Here is a 19,421-nt window from a genome sequence, read left to right on the forward strand (position 1 = left end):
TGAGGGAGCTTTAAGAAGTCCAGCCAATTAGTAGGTCCGTCGCCGAGCCTGAAAATATCAATAATGGGCTTGTGCAGTAAGCATATAATCACCAGTGTGTCTTTGGAGGTGGCCCGCTATTGAACTCAGTATAAAGTGAAAGCCATTATTAAAATAGCACAACACAGCGGCATGAGCATCAATGGCCGATGGAAACAAAACCATTATCTTTGACTAACCTTAATTAAGTAAGTGCTTGCTGTCTTGTTAGAGGAGGAGTAAGGATTCTATTGGTTGTACTCCACACCGCCCCTTACTGGTGGGAAGCACAGTTTAGTTTTAAAGGGAACATTTTATTGAAAATTCTTTAATTTCTCAAAGTTTGGTCTCTGGAGTGAAAGCCCCCACACCAAGTTTGAAATAAAATACAACCAAGAAAATTGGGAAAATCCTGAAAAGGCTGGTCATGCCTTTATTCTGCATTATGTCAATAAGAATATGAAGCATGAAATCTCTGGTCAAAATGTGCCTATTCACCCTCCCGGCGAAAAAAAAAAATTACATAAACCAAACAAGGCTATGTATTTGTGTGAGAATAAGCACACGGCACATATGAGTGAGTATATTTGTATCGCAGCAATTGCAAGCATAAATCCTATCAAGCAAAGGAGCCCTGGGAAGAGGGCCAGAGGCGGAGATGAGAGCGAGTCCAGCTCGGAGCCAAAGGAGGAGGTGGGTAGGAGAAAGAAAGTGGGTGTGTGGTTGAGGGGGCTTGCGGACGAGGTGGGGCTTCTCTTCTAGATGTTTTTTTTTTTTTAGTGGAGAAAAGTGAAGCGCAGAATGGGAAAGGATGTAGGTAGCCGAGTCCTACATGATCAAACGCTTTTCTTGGTCTTCCACATCGTTTTTTTTTTAAAGCGCCACCCACCACTGAGGCAAGCCAATTAAACTTATTCACATGTGTGACCAATCAATCCCAGACTTGCTCAGGTGGGGGAGGCAGAGAAGAAAACCTCTGAGACCCTAAACTCTCGCAGACAAAAGATAGCTATTAGAAGGTAAACACAATTCGCTCGCAATAAGAAAAGAGTTCTTTACACACAAACACACAGACAGAAGCTCATCTTCTGCTCTGAATCGAAAAAAAAAGCACTTCACACCTGAACATTTTGAGGCATCGCACCACTCCACACCTCCGCAACCCACCCCGGGACCTCAAAAAAGATTCATTGTGTGCATTCTGAATCATCAAATGAAAAACGAAAACGCTGAATAATGGAGTAAAGAACTAAAACGAGGCACATATAATTCTTAGCATTTTAGTTTTAAAATGTGAGACCGCACGAGTCCTTACAGTTTTTTTCTGTTTGTAGTGCACTCGAGATGACCAACGCAGAACGCATCACGATAATCTCTGACAATTGTGAGTCCCTTCTCTCAAACCAGATGTCCCTTGCAGAACCAAGACTGACCAATGAGAGGCAACAAGACATCCAGATGACCAGAAAATACAAAGACCAAGAAAGAATAGGAGTAAAAAAAGAAAAGTGAGGCCAACATTTAGCTTATCTGATAACTAGTTTGCAGAGGAAGTTTTTGTCGTCATTTTTATGGTGGCAAATCTTTTTAATGAAATGTATAACAACTAACCAATGGTATAAAAATATGAACTCTGTTGAAGAAAAACAGAGTAGTTTTCAAATGATTCAGAAAGAATTCATGACAAAGTATCAAAATGTGTCCCCTGTTGACAGAGTTCCATACAGCAGTAAGAATCTTCAATAAAAGTAGAAGTGACGTAAAATGTTGACGTATCCACTTCATTAGTATATCGCTGGCGTCGGGCCGAAACCTCCAATGTCACAATTTGCTGTATTTCATATTTTTTCACAAATCTATACTGTTGGTCATTCCACCGGTGTGGGTGTTATTCCAACAAATTGTTGACCAATCTAAAGTGTAGGAAATGGTTTGTTTTCTTTGATGATGCAATATTAATGCTTAATGTGTAATTTTGGGTTCTCCTGAAAAGTGACAATTTTGGAGGTACAGGTATTCCACCAGTCACCAGCGATATATTTATCTCTTACTGTTTGTTTGCATGTAAGGCTATAGTTGATTTCAGCAAAATGTATTTATAAAATATTTTTAGGTGTTTGGAAAGGATTTATTGGATTGACATGAGTTCCTATGGGAAATACTGTTTTAGTTGTTGTATGATTTGGTTTTAGTCAGGCTTTCTGAAATGGATAAATCACTAAATCGAGGTTCCACTGTATTTGTACTTTGTCGGCATGCTGGGGTAAAAATACCAGCAGCCCATTAAAATGTAGAAAAGTAATACAAACACGGGGAAAAGGGCAATGACTCTACATAATGTATTTTTTCTAAACCCCGTATATAAAAAGATAGCCATTTCAAGGAAGTGTCTCTAATGGCAACCCAGCGATATCTGCATGTGGGCCTGCCCTCTGCTGATAAATGCATTCATATCACCACGGTTGCAGCAGAATCCTTGTAACCTTCGCTGGCGTCAGAAAAGCAATAAAAGGGCAGAAAAATAAATAGTGTGCCTTTGAGAAGCCTCATGTTCTTCTGTCAGCCTCGGGTTGTGTGAAGCTGGGAGTAATGGTGCTGACCATCTCTCACGCTGCTTAACGTTCAGCTCGCCGCTGCTTTTATGCGCCTCTCGTGTCCACTTAAATTTGCTGCACGTTTGCTTGTTGTTTGGAACAAGTGCACAAGCGAAGCGACTCGAGAGGTGAGTTCTTAAGGGATGAGGTGAGGATCCTGAACAAAATAAACATGCTTCGTCAACAGACCATGTCCAAGATCTCATGACCCAGATGATCCCTCGTGCCTGTCTACGGTTTACGGACAGTGCAGATAGAAGAAGACGACAGAATCTGATTGATTGTATGGCTCATCATGATTAGCACTGCTTAGCCCACCTAAGTGCAAACAAATAAGTGAGCCAACAACGTCGAGCATATTCCTTCGTCAATAACAAACTCAATTACAGTGGAACCTCAGTTTATGAGTTCAATCTAAGACTCGGCAATAAATATTTTTTAGCACATGAGAATTTTTAATTGACTCTGGCAATGAAGCTATTAGGCTAACAAAATTTGAAAAAAAAATCTACACTGTCACCGTGTCAGAATTTACTACCATTGCAGCTACAACTGTAAATAAATCTTAATATGAGGACCAGAGGAAACCTCAGACAGGCGCTCTCTTCACTGTGAGTCGACTTGAGACTCAATGCTGAGACGGAACCGCTGTGTATCGCTCCTACACAGGGAGTTTGCCTTCATCCAGATACAAGTTGCTGTTGTGTAACATCCGAGAAGTAAGGGGGAGGGAGGGACAAGGCCTGATTTCTGTAGTGCTCTCTCTCTACCCTTTAAAGGTAACTTTTCAAAGTGTGAAGAAGAAGAGGAGGATGAGCTATTGAGGCTTCCTGTAAACTGTCCACAGGAGAACAGGCGCCATTCAATCAAGAAACAAATGGCACCGATCCCAACCTCTTGTCATTGGTCGTCTGACGGATCAGTGGAGAGAAGTTGTAGTGTGTAAGAGGGCTAAGGTTAGTGGGGAGAGAAATCAGGAGCAGGAGGGATCTGCTCCATTTGAGACAAATTATTTGAAGGGTCTCCTGTCTGTGATAGCAAGGAAATCCCACTGAAAAATGAAGCTAGGGGTGCAACTGATTTTTGACAGTTCAGTTCAACTGTTAAGTCCAGTCACGTTAGGTTTGTAGGCATGCATCTCCTGTCGACCTGATCGGAAATCAGGGCCGATCACGTGATTTTCAGCTGATCGACAGCAGATGAAAAAGATGAGATTTTCTTTTTTTTTTTTGGACACAAAACTGCATTTGATCGTCACCAAAATGAGCCCACAACAACCTCTAGAAATTACACCTCAGTCTTATAAATGAGCAATTGCGCCACAGTTGGGAGTGAACACAGCTGACTTGCTTTTCAGCCAATTGAATAAGCTCCTCTCATGACCTTTAAATTTAACGCAGGAGAGGCGCACAGTCTGCATGGCGGAAACATAAATGGACTCGCTGGAGTCGATGCACACAAAGTACATTTTAAATCAACTACAAGCAGACCTGGGGTAGATGTGTAAAAGAAAACACCCATGGTCAACCCAAATGCCCAGCATAGAAATTCCGAAACACGCTAAAAGAAGCTTGCAACTTAACGAAACTCAAGATGTGCCAGTGTTTACGCCCGAGTGCATGTGCACCATGAATATGAATATGACTACAGCCTATAGTTCCCGTAAAATTGCCTTATCTGCGTTGTTGTGACGCAGGTTTTTGATGGTGTAGCGTGAAAGGGGGTCAAGATAAACCTGCAGGCAGCAAGCTGACCACACCAAGACAAAGCTCGCGTGAAGGGCAAGTGATGCCAAGACACAAAATGTCTATGAAATTAAACATTAATCTCCTCCGTGCTGGAGTGAATCCAAAAGCCATTAAGCACTATTGCATCCCCGCCCTCCTTCCACGCTTGTGCGTGTGCGTGTGTGTGTGTGAGGCGCATACAAGTATTCATATGGATGTGTATCACTCTCCAGTTTCCAGTAATCAAGGGAAGCAAAAAATGGGCGGGACGGTTGTAGAAGCATGGTTGACAAATTTTCAGGATGCAGGTTTTCAGCTGAGGGCTTCTTGGGATATTGCGCCGTGCTCAATTATTCACCTTAATGACACTCTCTTGTATAAAAAAAGGCTTTTTTTTTTTTGTGGCTGCAAACATTCCTGGAGATCGATTTGCAGTAGTTGTTGTCATATGTTTCATTCTGTTACATTGCCACCTATCGGACTGATAATTAACTGGCGAGATATCCGTGATGAACAAACTACACTCATACTACACACTAAACTATATGTGCGCGTGTATGTCTCTCCTTCAGAAATCAGCCGATCATGGCCGTACGTTCGGTAAAGTCCTCCCACCCGCCTGCACGCTGGGTGTTCATTGGTCATTTCCCGAATATTCACTAGTGAGTGACAGATGCTGCAGTTCTGCTTCCAGCAGACACTGCCACAGATGAGTTCATATGAAAAGAACAAATCTCTGTATGGAATGATCCATTCAGTCACGTTCACTCAAATGATTTGTCCTTTGAGAACAGCTAGATCATGAAGTCTCAGTATCAAGGGAAATAGGCAAAATTTCACTGCTGTTGTCCTCTTTGTATATTTCAAGGTTGTTTGGTATATTTAGGTTAAGGGAGGAATTTTAAAGGATGACCCAATCACACATGCTATGAGTGGCATTACAATCAGGTACTTGTGGAGCCAGAACAATCATTCCTAAAGCTATGCGGAATCATAATCACAAATTTGTTGAGTCAAGGCACTCCCCCTCAAAGCTACGAGATCTAAATACTACACCCTTGCGGATGCGGCCATGTGAGTCTCAAGGTTGAAACATCACTTTGAAGACATCATAAAGGAGAGATCAATTTATTTTTTTTTTGATGCAAATAAAGAACTCAGTACTTTAGAACTTACATGTATATATATGTATACACAATATATATATAAAAAATTGTTGTGCACATTACTCGGCTGTATGCAAGACAATCTCATTTGACATGTTCAGATGCTTACATCTGTGTCAAATTTCAACTGATTGGTTCAGATAAATTGTATTGAAGTGGAATCTTAACAGATAGAAGGTAAAAGTTTATTTAAGATCCTGAAAGTCCTCATAATTAATAAGCCTCTTTTATTATATCTAGTCATTGCATTGATCTTCCCTTTAAGATATTAATATTGGCAATGCTCCAACCTTAAGACTCTTGCACGGGATTTGATTTTGTGTCACCTTTTTTGAAGGTGACGTTTTATGTATGAAAGGTGCTATGCATGAAGTCAATGATTGTTGTGCCACACAGCTTGGACAGGGTGTCCTTTTTTCTTTTTTTTTTATGACACAGGCGTAGACACCAACTCTTCTCAATACATTATTTCACAAATGCCTGAATTCCACAAAAAAACAAAAACTCAATAAATTGAGTTTCTCCACACAAAGCCTGTCCATACAGAGCCATACATTTGTCATAATCTATAAGCAGCAGAAAAAGTAAGTAGCAAAATGCTGCTCCTGCGTAATGACAAATGGACCAAATCGGGGCATTCTTCACAGATAATATGGCTGAGAAAATACGGTATGTTGCATACGATAACATGCATGCGTGGGTGTGGGCGCTGTACACACGTGTCTATTAAAACTGCTCGAAGTAAGCCCGAGGATGTGGAAACAATGGTGTCGTCCGTTGCTGCTTCTCATCGTGGCACGATGGAGCACATCAAACGCAGGATAATGTGGAGGATAAAGACTATAAACAGCATCCGCATGCTCCCATTTAAATGAAGCAACTCACAAGAATCTTCCCTATCATTGCGTCCATCTTTACACCTCGTGAACAAATTTCTAGAACAATTGAGAGGTCTTTGATGACATTTCATCACAAAACAAGATAAGTCCAAGAAAACTTTCCTCAAAAATAAACCCAGCCACCAAATTTTCCTTAATTATAAAATCACACAAAACCCTGAGCATTATGCTCTGTAAACAAAAAATAAAAACACTAAATGTAAAATGAAGAACAAGTGGGCATAAGAGAACTAAATTCTCATAAACTAAACCCTTAATGTCATGCGACTAAACCCGGAAAACATTTAAGCGCGGTTCTGCTGTATGCAGCGATAACTAACATAACAACAAATTGATAAAATGATAAGCAAACCGAACTTGCGCACATGCTGTTTTCTTCATGGCTGGTGTATTTGGACAAAAGTTAAATAAATGTATATAATTTCATCCATGCATCCATCTATTATCTGAGCCTCTTTTCCTCACTAGGACCGCGGGCGTGCTTATTAAGTTATTTGCACATACACTGGATTACTATTTAATCCTTAATTCGAACCCTTCAAACGAAGAGACAAGTCATATGAATTGCGCATCTTTGATTATCATCATTGTCAAGATCCTGTTGACAAACATGATCGCGCCCAACATCGGCGAAGGCTTCCTCGTACAATCTGTAGACATGATCATGAACAACAATTTCACCAGTGAGTCACAGAGCCAATTGTCCATCTAAACGTTAGTCTGCATGTGGCTTGTCGGTCGTTTACGTCTATTTTATTTTCTTGGAACTGACAACTGAGCAGTTCCCTTGTTGAAGAAGGTCATGGTGCCCTTGAGGGTGGTGGAAAAGCCACAAATTCTGAAGGGGGCCATCACACGACCGTGAGATCGCTGAGTGAGTGTGAGCCTGTGAGTGAGTTGGCAGGAGTCTGACTTGCATGCAAAGAAATAAAAAAAAATAAACAAGACCAGTGTAAACTGAACTGCATCGAGGGGGTATGCAAGTATATAATGATTTTTATTAGGTGACCCAAATATCAAACGGTATGATGCGGAGCAGTCGCACACCACTGTAAACGACTGTGACAGTTCTCATCATTAAGTCATCATTTTACAGCGGCAGCGTACTGACTCTGTTTCATTGACTTGTTTTATATTCATCTCCATTAGGAATTTACAACGGCGTTAGTGATGGATTACGAGCTTTTCCGACTTATGTACAAACTCAGGTTACATCACTCCTTTGTGAATGTTACTGAGTTAAAGTGGACCTTTTGTATAAGATCCCAGGAGAGTAATAAAGTAGTAAAGTAATCTATTCACAAATTCACTTTTTTTATAACCTATATACAATTTTACACTGAAGACTCAGTATTATAATTTTTCATGGTTAAGCAATTAATATAGGCAATTAAAAACAAATAGGAGGACATCAATTACTCCCTGTTTTACGGCATATGCCATAGGTTTTTAATTTTGGGTACTGTAAAGTGATTATTTTGTGGTGCTTGACAGACTTCCAATATTGTGGACGACCCATTGTCTATGTTCCCCCAAAAGACCTCAGCAGTGGGTCCAAAAGAGACGACATCCGACTCTGCTCTATCTTCCCACAATCGGCACACCCAAAATATAACTGGCACATAATTGAGAGGATATTTGTTCATGGGAAGAAAATAAGCATGAGAACGGGGGAAAAGAGGGAACAAAGAGCCTGGCAAGATTTCTACCAGGCATATGTTTAGCTAGACATCCATTTTGAAAATTTCTATCTAAGCATGCTGGGCCATTTTGGACACCATGCGACGATTCCCGTTAAAGGCCGTGATAAATGCCCTGATGCGTGCACACGCACACCATCACACACACACACACACACGCACGCACGCACGCCCACACACACACACAAACATATGGACACCGTGTACAAGACGTGCAGACGAATCAGCGTCACGGATGTCACGAGAGGGGCTTTGAGTCGTTGGCTTGAGGCCAGAGGAAACCTCAGGCACTTGCAGTGTAAATAAAACTAAATCCACGACTAACTCGGCAGAGGACCAACCTGAACCGACAGCTTTTCACCTGTCAAGCCACGGGCAGAAAAACTCAATTTAGGGACAGAGTTTGGTAAATTAGTCCCAATCCTACAATTACATCTAAATTATTGTAAGTAATTATTGATATACAATTAATTTAAAGGGGATGTCAACCCCCAAAAAATAATTGCAATAATATGTTCAATGTGCCTTCACTACTCACTACATGGCATTCGGATTAGTATTGTATTTGTGGAATATGAGTTAAGCAGCAAAATCCACATTTTTAGCCATCTCTCAAGGGGGGCTTTTTGTCACTTGCTGTCGCCTGAAAATGACATCACAGCTGCTAATGGCTCAGGTAACAACCAATCACGGCTCACCTGTTCTCTGAAGCGGAGCCATGATTGCTTATTAACGGGTGGATCTTACATCTTAACACATATTCCACAAATACATTATTAATGATAATGTCGTGATTTGACAAGTGGCCCCGCATAGAACATAGTCTTGTAAAGATTGTTTTGGCGTTGACTTCCCCTTGAAGACACCTTTACAAAATGTCACGTCACATATAAAAGTAGTAAATAAATAATACAGTAGCGTACTAGGCCCGAGTGTTCATCAGAAACGAAGCAGCGGTTTTATTCCAAAAAGGTATATTTAAAATTATTGTAAGCCACAGTAACATTATACACATGCACTGATTTAAAGGGAATGAGAAGAGCCGCTCCCAGTGTTCATGCCCACAATGGCCCAAAATGACTCGAACTGCGTAAATACTAAAACTAGTCTAGCCCATGCCTGCGCAGATTTACACCACGGGGTGTGTCAGACGTGTGCTATATAGCCCTCAGTGACCATCAAGTAAACGCTCTCAACCTTCACTCCAGCAACCTCGCAGTCAATTCATTGCTGCGACCTATCAGTGCTGCCACCAGCATGCTACTACTACCAGCTCATGTTCAGGAAGCCACAGTCACCTGTCATGGCTGAAATCAAGTATTTATTTCTAGGAGCATTTTAAAACCGCAGAGCACGGCAATACCATGTTGAAATAGCGTCAATCACGGTTCGTCTCAGTCATCTGATACAGCCTCGTGCAAGGAGGCAGCCATATTCATTCAAATAACACTTCACACAGACACACACGCACTCGCTTACACAGTCAGTCACTTTTAATAATGCAGTGTGTTGCAAACGTGACGTCAACTCACCGATCTCATTTGTTGAGTCCCGGTGACATGCTGCAGAACTTTTTCCAGCTCCTTCTCGATGCGTGCCGCCCAGTGAATCATTCTGGAGAAGAAGACAGAACATGTTCAAAGTGAATCAACTCACATGAGCACCTGAGCGAATCATTTGTTGGTTTTCTTGCTGTAGGCAAGCAAGGGTGGCAATGTTCAAGCCAAAGTGCGTCTCGTGTGTCGGCGTCTGCATTTGTGGCAGATCCAGAACAGAGCAATGATGTTCCGTTCTGCGAAAAGGCAGCTTAGATGGTTCAATGTGAAAAAAAACGTCCATCCTCTTACACAAGACTCGTTCTCATTATGGTCGAGGGGTGAGCAGGAGCCGATGCCAGCTGACTTGAGGTGATAGACGTGGTACACCTTGGATTTTGTCACCAGCCAATCGACACAAACAACAACTCAGACTTGGATACACAGGTCTTTATATTATCCTAACAAGTATGCCTTTTTGGAATTTTCAGGGGACAAAATGCAGACTCCACACAGGAATGTCGCAGCTGAGATAAGATCCCAGAACCTCAGAACTATGAGGCAGACATGTTCATCACTTCGTTGCAGCGCTCAATTGTGTGACATTGGTGTCTCTTAGTTTTTAATTTTTCTTTCCAGGGGCACAATGCCAACAGTCCCTAATTATCCATTCAAACAGCCTTGTAGGCAAAGATGTACATTTTGCCCCATTTTGCCGGTCCGTCCTCCGTCCGTGATGTAGACACAATTTACCGTCCTTCGGTCCATAATGATAAAATCATCCTCTGTCCATCACCAGTACGCCCCCCTCCCTGCCCCCCCCCCAAAAAAAGATAAATAAACGCGTCCATGCATGACGAGAGGCTAGCAGAAAGCAGAGGTTTCATAATTCATAAACATTATTTAAAGCTCATTAGCTGGCAAATTTCTTATTCACATTCACTTACCGTCATTTCCGGACTACAAAACACACCTGATTAAAAACCACAATTGCTAAATTTAGCCACAAGAACAGATTTATACATACATTAGCCACTTTGGGCGCACTGGAGAGTTGGCTGTATTTGTTGAACTTCATCCCTTTTCTCTAAGATGCTTTTCTTTTTTTTATTGAACTTCATCCCTTTTCTATGAGATGCTTATTTTGGCTATTAATTGCTTCTTCTCACAACCGCTTCCGTGTTTTTGCCGTCTTTGAGGCTCGCTCGCTCACGCTCTCAGTTGAACTCTCACTTAAAGGGCCAGTACCCGCAACAGCGTTACAAGATTTCATTCTCTTCGAGTTCAAATATTTGAATTATTTACCTGCATTACTTGACCATGTTAGGGACGATTACAGGGACGGGCCAAAACCTACTACCGCCCTTGCATAGTCTGTTCTTTTAAAAACGTCTCGTCCTGGGCGTCTGTCCCTAGGACGGAATGCCCATCTCTGCTTGTAAGTAAGTTTCTTATCAGCCCACTTTTTGCACTGGGCATTGAAGGATAAAATACTGAGCGCCATGGATTCTGCCGAGCAACAGAGTTTTCTCTTAAAAAACTGTGAGCAATTGCTTGCAATACTTTTTCAACATTGTGAATACAGTGGTAACTTACAAGTTAAATGTGCTCTGTGATTATCTCGATTTGAAAACTCTTTTTTTTTTTTTTTTTTTAAAAAGGAAGAAAAAAATCTCTGCCTCAAAGTTTTGCATTAAGAGTATTGCTACGGCAGTCCACAGCCCAAAATAAGTTTCCGCAATGGCAGCGACCCGGTAGGAGAGTGCGTAAAAGGCAAAATGTCCAAATTAGGATCGTTTTCCACTTAAAGATTAAGTGCAACATGTAGCCCAACACCACGCCCACGATCGCCAACACAAGGTAATGCATCAATGTTAGCTAATTGAATGTAACAGAACATCACTGAATCTAATGTTTTGCCAATTCTCATTCGTTGACACCCATGTCACTCATCAGGCCAGGCCCCGCCTTCTACAGCTTTATGAACTCAAAGTCACAGACACTCAAATAGAATATGAAGATGGTGACCCTAAGTGGACAAAATTAAAACCTACACCTCACATGCACACGCCTTTGTGTTTAATAATGCAAAATAAGTTTTTATCCGTTGACACAATTAACCGCTTATTATATTATTTCATGACAAAAAGAGTTTCTCGTGGTTTAAAAGAAACAATGGTGTTTTGTTCTGTTTTTTTTGTTGAAGCTGTTACACCAACCCAAAGTCCTCAGAGGACGCAAACAAACATTTAAAAGAGCTTCTTTAATGCGTTGGGAGTAAAAAACCCACATCAGCTAGTAAGAGAGAGTATTTCCTGGCATGTAGCCTACCTAAGTGGTTGGTGCCCCATCGCTGGTCCCTTGACCTTCTTATCTGCTAATGCATGTGCTTGTCATCAGCACCACTAACCCTCCCCAGCCTCCCACTATCCCCCTTATGCATGCACATATCTGGCCAACACTTGCAGGACGGGCTGCCATCAGCAACTCTGCTGCGAAACTGCTTGGGTCGGACAGAAATTGCACCCCGAGCGGGGAGTGGGGAGCTGATCACCATCAGACGGCAGCCAAATTTGGAATTAGCAGATCAAAGGGATGGTGATCGCCAGTGCGCATCTCGCAGCAAGTAACAAATTACTTAATGGATCAAGACGCTCTTGGGATGATTTAAAAGCAGCAGGAAGTCTGGACGAGAGCTGAACGATGCAAAGCCTAACGGAGAAAACTGTGACGCTTGCTGTAGCGATCAGATGAATAAACTTTGTAGTCAACCAGTGTTAAACTTCATACTCTTGTGTTAAAAAGGTGTGGAAAATTTCCTTTAAAAGCAAAAATGGGGAATGTGGGAAGTATTTAAAACTGTGAAACAAATTAAAATTTGCAGGAGGGCAATGGATGACGGATGAATGGAACATTTCCTTGGGAATTAATTCAAGGCATGACATTCATGTAAATATTTTATTTTGTCATAGGTCGGGCGTTCACAAAATTTGCCAATCTGAGGACTGTTTTCTTCCTTTTTATTTCATTAATTTCAATAAAACTTTTCCAAGTTTGAAAATCCACATAACTATACAATCTTTTTCCTAACAGATAGCATGTGAATACCAATGTGGTTATTTGTTAGCGTGATAGTGAGTACAAATGTCAGTTTTGAATGTCAGATTTTCTCCAGAGACAAAAAAAGGACGCCTATTGGGTGAATCGAACAAAGCCTGAAACATGAGAGTAAAGAAACCTGCCAGAGTGCATCCTTGTTGTTGTTACAGGAACGTGCAACGTTTCCTAATTTTTTCCATAGAAAAGAATGTGTTTCCATCACAAAAGCTTAAGTACTAACTATTGCCCGTTTTGCAATATTAGCATTCTTACATTTTTAATTGGCAAGAAAGGCAAATATGAGGTAATTTAACATAAAACTAAAATAAAGTAAAAGTTGCCATTCCAAGATGCCTGACAGACGCGTGATAAAGATGCAATGGGAATGGGTTGGCGGAGTGATACTGTCACTCTGTGGCATTTGTAAGTATTGCAAAAAATATTGTTCCACATTTATGCACATATGCTAAAACAATTTGCTTGTGACTCGTTCACTTACTTTCCCATTTTGCCATCACTGGTACCTATCATAAAAATCCCCCCAAAAAAAGCATTTGTGGAGAGTGTCCTCGTGATGCTGAGTCAACTGAAGTTTCCTGGTATTTGCCATCTGGAAAAAAACACTTTGAACGCCAAGGTGTTGTCAGGATCGATCGCCGGTGGGCGAGGAGGAGGTGGACCCAGAATGCGAGGAAGCAGGGAAAAGGGTAAACTAAAGGGAATTTATTAAATTAATCAAACGAGGACAAACAACGTGGCGTGGACAAACAAACGTGGCAGGGTGCGAAATGACAAAGACAAACTAAACGTGACTAAACAGAACAAAAATGACAAGTAACGAGGACCGTGACAAACACTGGGGATCGTGGGCATGAGCGAGGGCGAGAATGAGGGCGCAAATGAGAGCGCGAATGAGAGCGCGAATGAGAGCGCGAATGAGAGCGCGAATGAGAGCGCGAATGAGAGCGCGAATGAGAGCGCGAATGAGAGCGCGAATGAGAGCGCGAATGAGAGCGCGAATGAGAGCGCGAATGAGAGCGCGAATGAGAGCGCGAATGAGAGCGCGAATGAGAGCGCGAATGAGAGTGGCCGTGACAGTCCGTAAAGGGAGTAATGTTCCGACGCCGAGCTGTCGGAATGAGGTCTTCAAATAGTCCAGTCATTAAGTGAGCAGATGGGGATCAGGTGTGTGACGGTAACGGGGAACAGGTGCGTGGCTGGTGAGGAACGAGTGCTGAGGGGAAACGCCCCACTCAGCTGACAAAACAAACACACATGGCATGGGAAAAGGAACGTGACAAAAACAATAACAAAAACACCTGACATGACCGACACGGGTCATGACACGTGTGAGTTTTGAGGATATTTGTTGAACGATGAATCGTACCACTTTGGACTGTTGCAAAAAACATCATCTCTGACAACATATATACTATTTATTTATGACAAGTTGTGACTATCAGTCAGCAAAAATCAATATCATTAAAATGAATGAATCTAGCGCAAATCAATACAATGCATAAATTTGACACTGATGCTTCAAAGCGGAGAAGCCAGTTTGTAGGCACATCGGCTTCACACATACACAGTAGGCACATTAATCTGTTCTTTTTAATTGTCCAGGAAGTCGCATGAGCGGAAGCATGAATATATCGGAACCTACAATGTCCGACGATAGGCAGTTCAACCCCCCAAAAAGTCATTTTGTTTTGCTTTTACTTTGGCATGTAGGCGTTTTCTTGTCCGCCTTAATTCATTTCATAAAATTTAGCAAGCTATCCTGTTTCCTATCTCTAATCAATCAGGCTTTTAAGGAACAGTTTGATTTCATTTTAGCCAGACTCATTATTAGCCTTACTTTGACCGCAACTAACTGTTTTGACACTTGCAGCACTTTCACTGTAAAAAAAAAAAAAAAAGTCTTGTAAAACTGACACACCACAGAGACAAATGTCATTAACAACCTTGCCAAATTTGAAAGATTAAAAAGTCCCTAATTATACAAAATGAGGCTTCAAAATCAAAAGAACTCAAACCATTGCCTCGGCTTTCAAACGTTGTGGGAGTGTCCACTGTTATAATAATAAAATAATTATCAATATATTTGCTTGGTGGAACAATTACAGATGCACAAAAGAAAATAACACATTTCAATCAATAAAGACTGACCAGTCGTTTTTCATTTTTAGATACTCAACATTTCTTTCCTAAATTAAACTGTATTTTCTTCCCTGGAGCATTAGAAGGCCTAAGTGAGACTTTGGGCCAGTCAGATGTCAGAACCATAGAGATTTTGCCAGCTAAAACAGCACAATTGGGAACACCTTTTTGTTGGAAGTGAAACTGTGTCAGGCGGTCAACATCAAAGTGTGCAGAGTCATGATTGTCAATTCAACTTTCTTTGAAAAGACCTGAGCAGCCTACATGGGGCACTCATTTGGCGGCTAGCTACTGGCCGCTAACATTGGAAACTGGCCAAATCATAAAACATGACCACACTTAATTTGTTTTTTTAGCATCCCTAATTAGCGACTGAATATGATTTCAGTATGATGTTAGATTGATGTTGGTGGCTGGTTTGTGATGTCAATTTCAAATTAAACTGGGCTCCAACTATCCAACTTCCAGTCAGGAAGACGAGAAAAGTCATCCGCACTGCTACGAACAACTTCAAAATAAAAGTGCACTAATGTCTGTGTATAGCTGTATTTAGGAAGATTTTGTTTTGAAGTTGTTAGTAGCTTCTTCCTTTAATCCAGCGGTGTCAAACTCATTTTTGTGGATGGGCCAGATCATACTTATGGTTTCCCTCAGAGGGCCGTTATGACGTTACCGCGTACCAAAACAAACTGATGGGTTAGCGAGTTTTGAAATCAGAAGCCAGGAAGTAATTGTTTGTTCAACAATTTATTTTAAAGGGGGAGTATTGCTTACAAATGAACGACAATATCTCAGATCTCAATGTTGTTAAAAGTGAAATAAATGTGTTAGAAACAGGAAGTTGACACACATGATTTCCCCTTTGCGGGTCACATAAAATCAGGTTGCGGGCCAGATTTGGCCCCCGGGCCTTGAGTTTGACACCTGTGCTTTAATCCTTGCAAATCAACTGCCATGTTCGGCAGTCATGTGATGTCCCCACCAACAAGTGAAAGTTGGATGCAATCATTGCTAGCACCATTTGATCGACAGTTAACAGCTGAGCGGGCTGTGGTTTCAACACGTTTAGTGGACACACACACAGCATTTGAGAATGGAGACAAAGGCTTGATTTTTTTCATGATGTTGAAGACTCATTTAATATCTGTAGATTTTTTTTTTTTAATCATTAAAATTTGGCAGGGTTGTTAAGAGCGTGTTTCTCTTTGGTGCGTCAATTTTTTTTTTTCCTCACTGGGTCTTTAAAAGTAAAATACAGAAGTCCAGAAAATGCTATGCATCATTTATTATAGTATATTGTTTACTTCTGTCTTGTTGCTTGTGGAGATATTTATGTGCAATTTTAGCTTGCTTGATATTTCATGTGTTCCGTCAGAGTAAACAGCCATTTGGGATATATGCCACTTGAAATGTACAAGGAAATAAAAAAAAGTGGGTATGGGCATTAAATTGGAATTGAGCACTTGGGCCTGTAGTGTAATTCCATTTTATGGCAAGTAACATGGAGGTTGACTTTAAAACACAGATCATAATCAAACAGCATATTGCTTTTCCTTAAAGCGATACTCACTCCCCTACCAGACTCTTGCTCAACCCCTCACGAATATTTGAAAACAGCGCTCAAAGGGACCATTGCTTGGAGGACAATTGGTCTTGCGCGGTGGGACAGGGTTGGGCGTGGTCTGGCTGTTACGGAAAGCACTAGTGACAAAATATGACCTAAGTAAGACCTAACTAATCGTACTATGAAAACTAACCAAAGACGATGCTAATAAATGATTAACTTGACAATCAATATAAAGATGTTCGTAAACACTACTATTCCAACTTCAACTCGTTAAGGACGCGTGTACCCCACGGTGCCCGAGTGGCTAAGTTAAGGTTTTGGAAATGACGCTAGGATTCCCTGCTAGTCCAATCAGAGGAGAGAAAGCCAAATTCACATGCAGTGCAATCTTTAACTTGAAGAGGGCTCCACACAGACCATTTTTTTGCCCAAGGCTTTATTCCTGAATGCTGTCACATCTACAAAAACATACAACAGCAAGATGCTCCTAGACAAACACAAACAACAACAAAATTTGATTAAGATGAATAATTGCAAACTAACCGAAACGCAGGAATAATTCACTGACCCCATCGAGGTTTTTTTTTTATTATGCGGGGACTCGGGCGGTCAAATAAACGGCGCCGTTAACAGCAGTTTGGAGTTAATCGTCGGTGAATGGTAAGTGACGCCGCCTTCAAAGTCACCTTGATCATCTCAATAACAAAGCCCCAGAGGATGCAGGCAGACTTCATTAAGGGCAGACGGGGGGAGGCATCAGGTGTAAGTGGAACAGTAAGAGTGGGGTGCAGGGGGCAAAAATGGCACAAACAAAATAATATTTACTCTTTATCCATCCATCCACAGAGCTTGTCCCCATCGGGTCACAAGTGAAGTGGGGGCTCACCCACCGGACTATGGGGACGAGGCTGGGAACACCCTGGGCTAGTCGCCAGCCAACCACAGGGCACATCAAGACAAAAGAGCACTCAGACTCAAATAAGATAACATGCATCTTTTTGGATCTGGGAGGGAGTCGGCAAATATCCACACAAGCACGGGGAACAATCGACTGTGAGGTAGACGAGATGTCCTTTTTCCCTTTACAAATTGCACTGACCTTATGTCACTTTTTGTTTGATCACACTGAAGCAAGATCGTCAAGATGAGAATCGAACCAAGAATCTCAGGACAACCGGGCAGATGTGCTAACCGCAACTGTTTTTCCATCGCTTAGTTATTTTTAAATCATATATATTTTGAAATACATTACTTGGAAAATTATTTCAGACATTTTCACATTCTGTAAAATAAAGTAAAGTACTGTTTAAAAAAGTTACTTGTATGAGGAAGCTCTGGTGATTAATTGAGCTGAATCATAGTAAAGTACGGGACAATATTGCTCAATTTGAAGTTTCTTGATACGACTGGACTCATCTGCTCTGTATGGCTGCATCCTGGGGTGACTTTAGAGACTGCATCCATCATGTCCCTCTGCTGTCTTGTAATTGAATGTATTTTATTTCATGTAATCATTCGCCATCTTCTGAAAACATAGTACGCGCGGTGTCACGCGTCATTTCCAGGCCACAATAACAAACACGAGAGACGTTTCTACAAGGATGTGACATTGTGCATGTGTATAATATAATATAATATAACATAATATAATATGATATAATATAATATGATATAATATAATATAATGTAATGTAATGTAGTGTAATGTAATATAATATAATATAATATAATATAATATAATATAATTTAAAACAATATAACATGCAGCATCACAGTCGGAAGTTGCATGCGGTAACACATGAGCAAGGCGTGCGTTCTCGGGGCCACCTGTCCTACTTCCCTCCTGAGCACCCCAAAATGAAGAGCCTGCTACTTACGTGTATTGCTGCGGGAAGTGATGTGTCCCGGCGGTTGGCGTGGACACGCACACGAGAAGTGCAGTTTGGATGCACAGGAGACACAGCGCGCCGTACGACGGGGCTCCAATCGCCATTTTCCCCATGAAATATTCAACAAAGTGGGAGAAATAAGACCAAAGGCCGAGAGGACGCAGAACGACGGAAGGGGGCCGTGGGTTGGTGGGTCGGGGGGGACAACAGTCTCCGACAGCCGAGCTAAGAATAAACCCAGTCCGGAGAGAGGCGGAGGAGAGGAGGGGGTTGGAAAGAAAGTGCGCTCCGGGAGCTGGTGGATGGACGAGAGCAGCTTGAGGACTCTTCTGTCGGGAGAGAATGTCACTCCTTGGCGGTGGAGATGGGGATGAGGAAGAGGAAGATGCTCCGCCGCCAATGATGATGATGATGTGCACCTATTTACGCTGTCCCCCCTCCCTCGCCGCCGCCGCCGCCGTGAATGTTTGCACGGTCTCTCTCTCTCTCTCTCTCTCTCTCTCTCTCTCTCTCTCTCTCCTCCACTGCTGGCTCCGACTGAACCCACGCGCGAGTCATCCCAAGCGGGATAGCATGTGAACTGCATCCGGTGGGGACCATTCAAAATAAGACCCAAGTCAATGCAATGGCGTTTGCTCGAGTGAAGATGCAATCAAGTGCGTTAAAACAGCCATACATGAATAATTTGAAAATGTATTCTAAATAGAATGTACATTCTTCAAGAACGGGCCCTAAACACAAGATCAATGGGGGCCAGGGTCTACCACATCAGACTTTATCCCAGGTGATGGCCGTACAAAGAAGCTCCAGAGAGAGTGCAGCAAATCACAGCACGGTGTAAGATGCTGGCGGGCATGGCATGCATAGAGCGGCACAACCAGGTAAAAGCAACATCGGTGCCACTAGCGATCGGGTAACATGGGGCGGGAACCCCCAATCTGGATGGATGGCTCCGGCAGATACCAGGAACAACATCCAAACATCTCCGAGCTCAAGAGTACAATACTCGGAACAGTACAGTACAGAAACCTCAATCTCCCAGGCTTCTGGTAGAACACCCAAGCTAA

The 19,421-nt window shown here is 41.9% G+C and overlaps 1 protein-coding gene across 3 annotated transcripts in view; it reads right to left on the minus strand.

Moving 5' to 3' along the window:
* The window catches only part of cacna2d2a (calcium voltage-gated channel auxiliary subunit alpha2delta 2a), a 166,275-nt gene extending 147,480 nt beyond the window's left edge, over positions 1 to 18,795 (minus strand). For all 3 annotated transcript variants that reach the window (XM_088309850.1, XM_088309849.1, XM_088309848.1), the window contains exons 1-2: positions 18,343 to 18,795; positions 9,637 to 9,718 (exon numbers count right to left, since the gene is read on the minus strand). In XM_088309850.1, the coding sequence (XP_088165976.1) occupies positions 9,637 to 9,718; positions 18,343 to 18,467 (207 nt within the window). In that variant the 5' untranslated portion in view covers positions 18,468 to 18,795. The remainder of the gene's footprint in view (positions 1 to 9,636; positions 9,719 to 18,342) is intronic.
* Between the last annotated feature and the right edge of the window lie 626 nt (positions 18,796 to 19,421).

The sequence above is a fragment of the Idiotropiscis lumnitzeri genome, chromosome 11, assembly GCF_059441095.1.
Source record: "Idiotropiscis lumnitzeri isolate Australia: NSW breed Sydney's pygmy pipehorse chromosome 11, RoL_Ilum_1.0, whole genome shotgun sequence".
Classification (NCBI taxonomy): Eukaryota; Metazoa; Chordata; class Actinopteri; order Syngnathiformes; family Syngnathidae; genus Idiotropiscis; species Idiotropiscis lumnitzeri.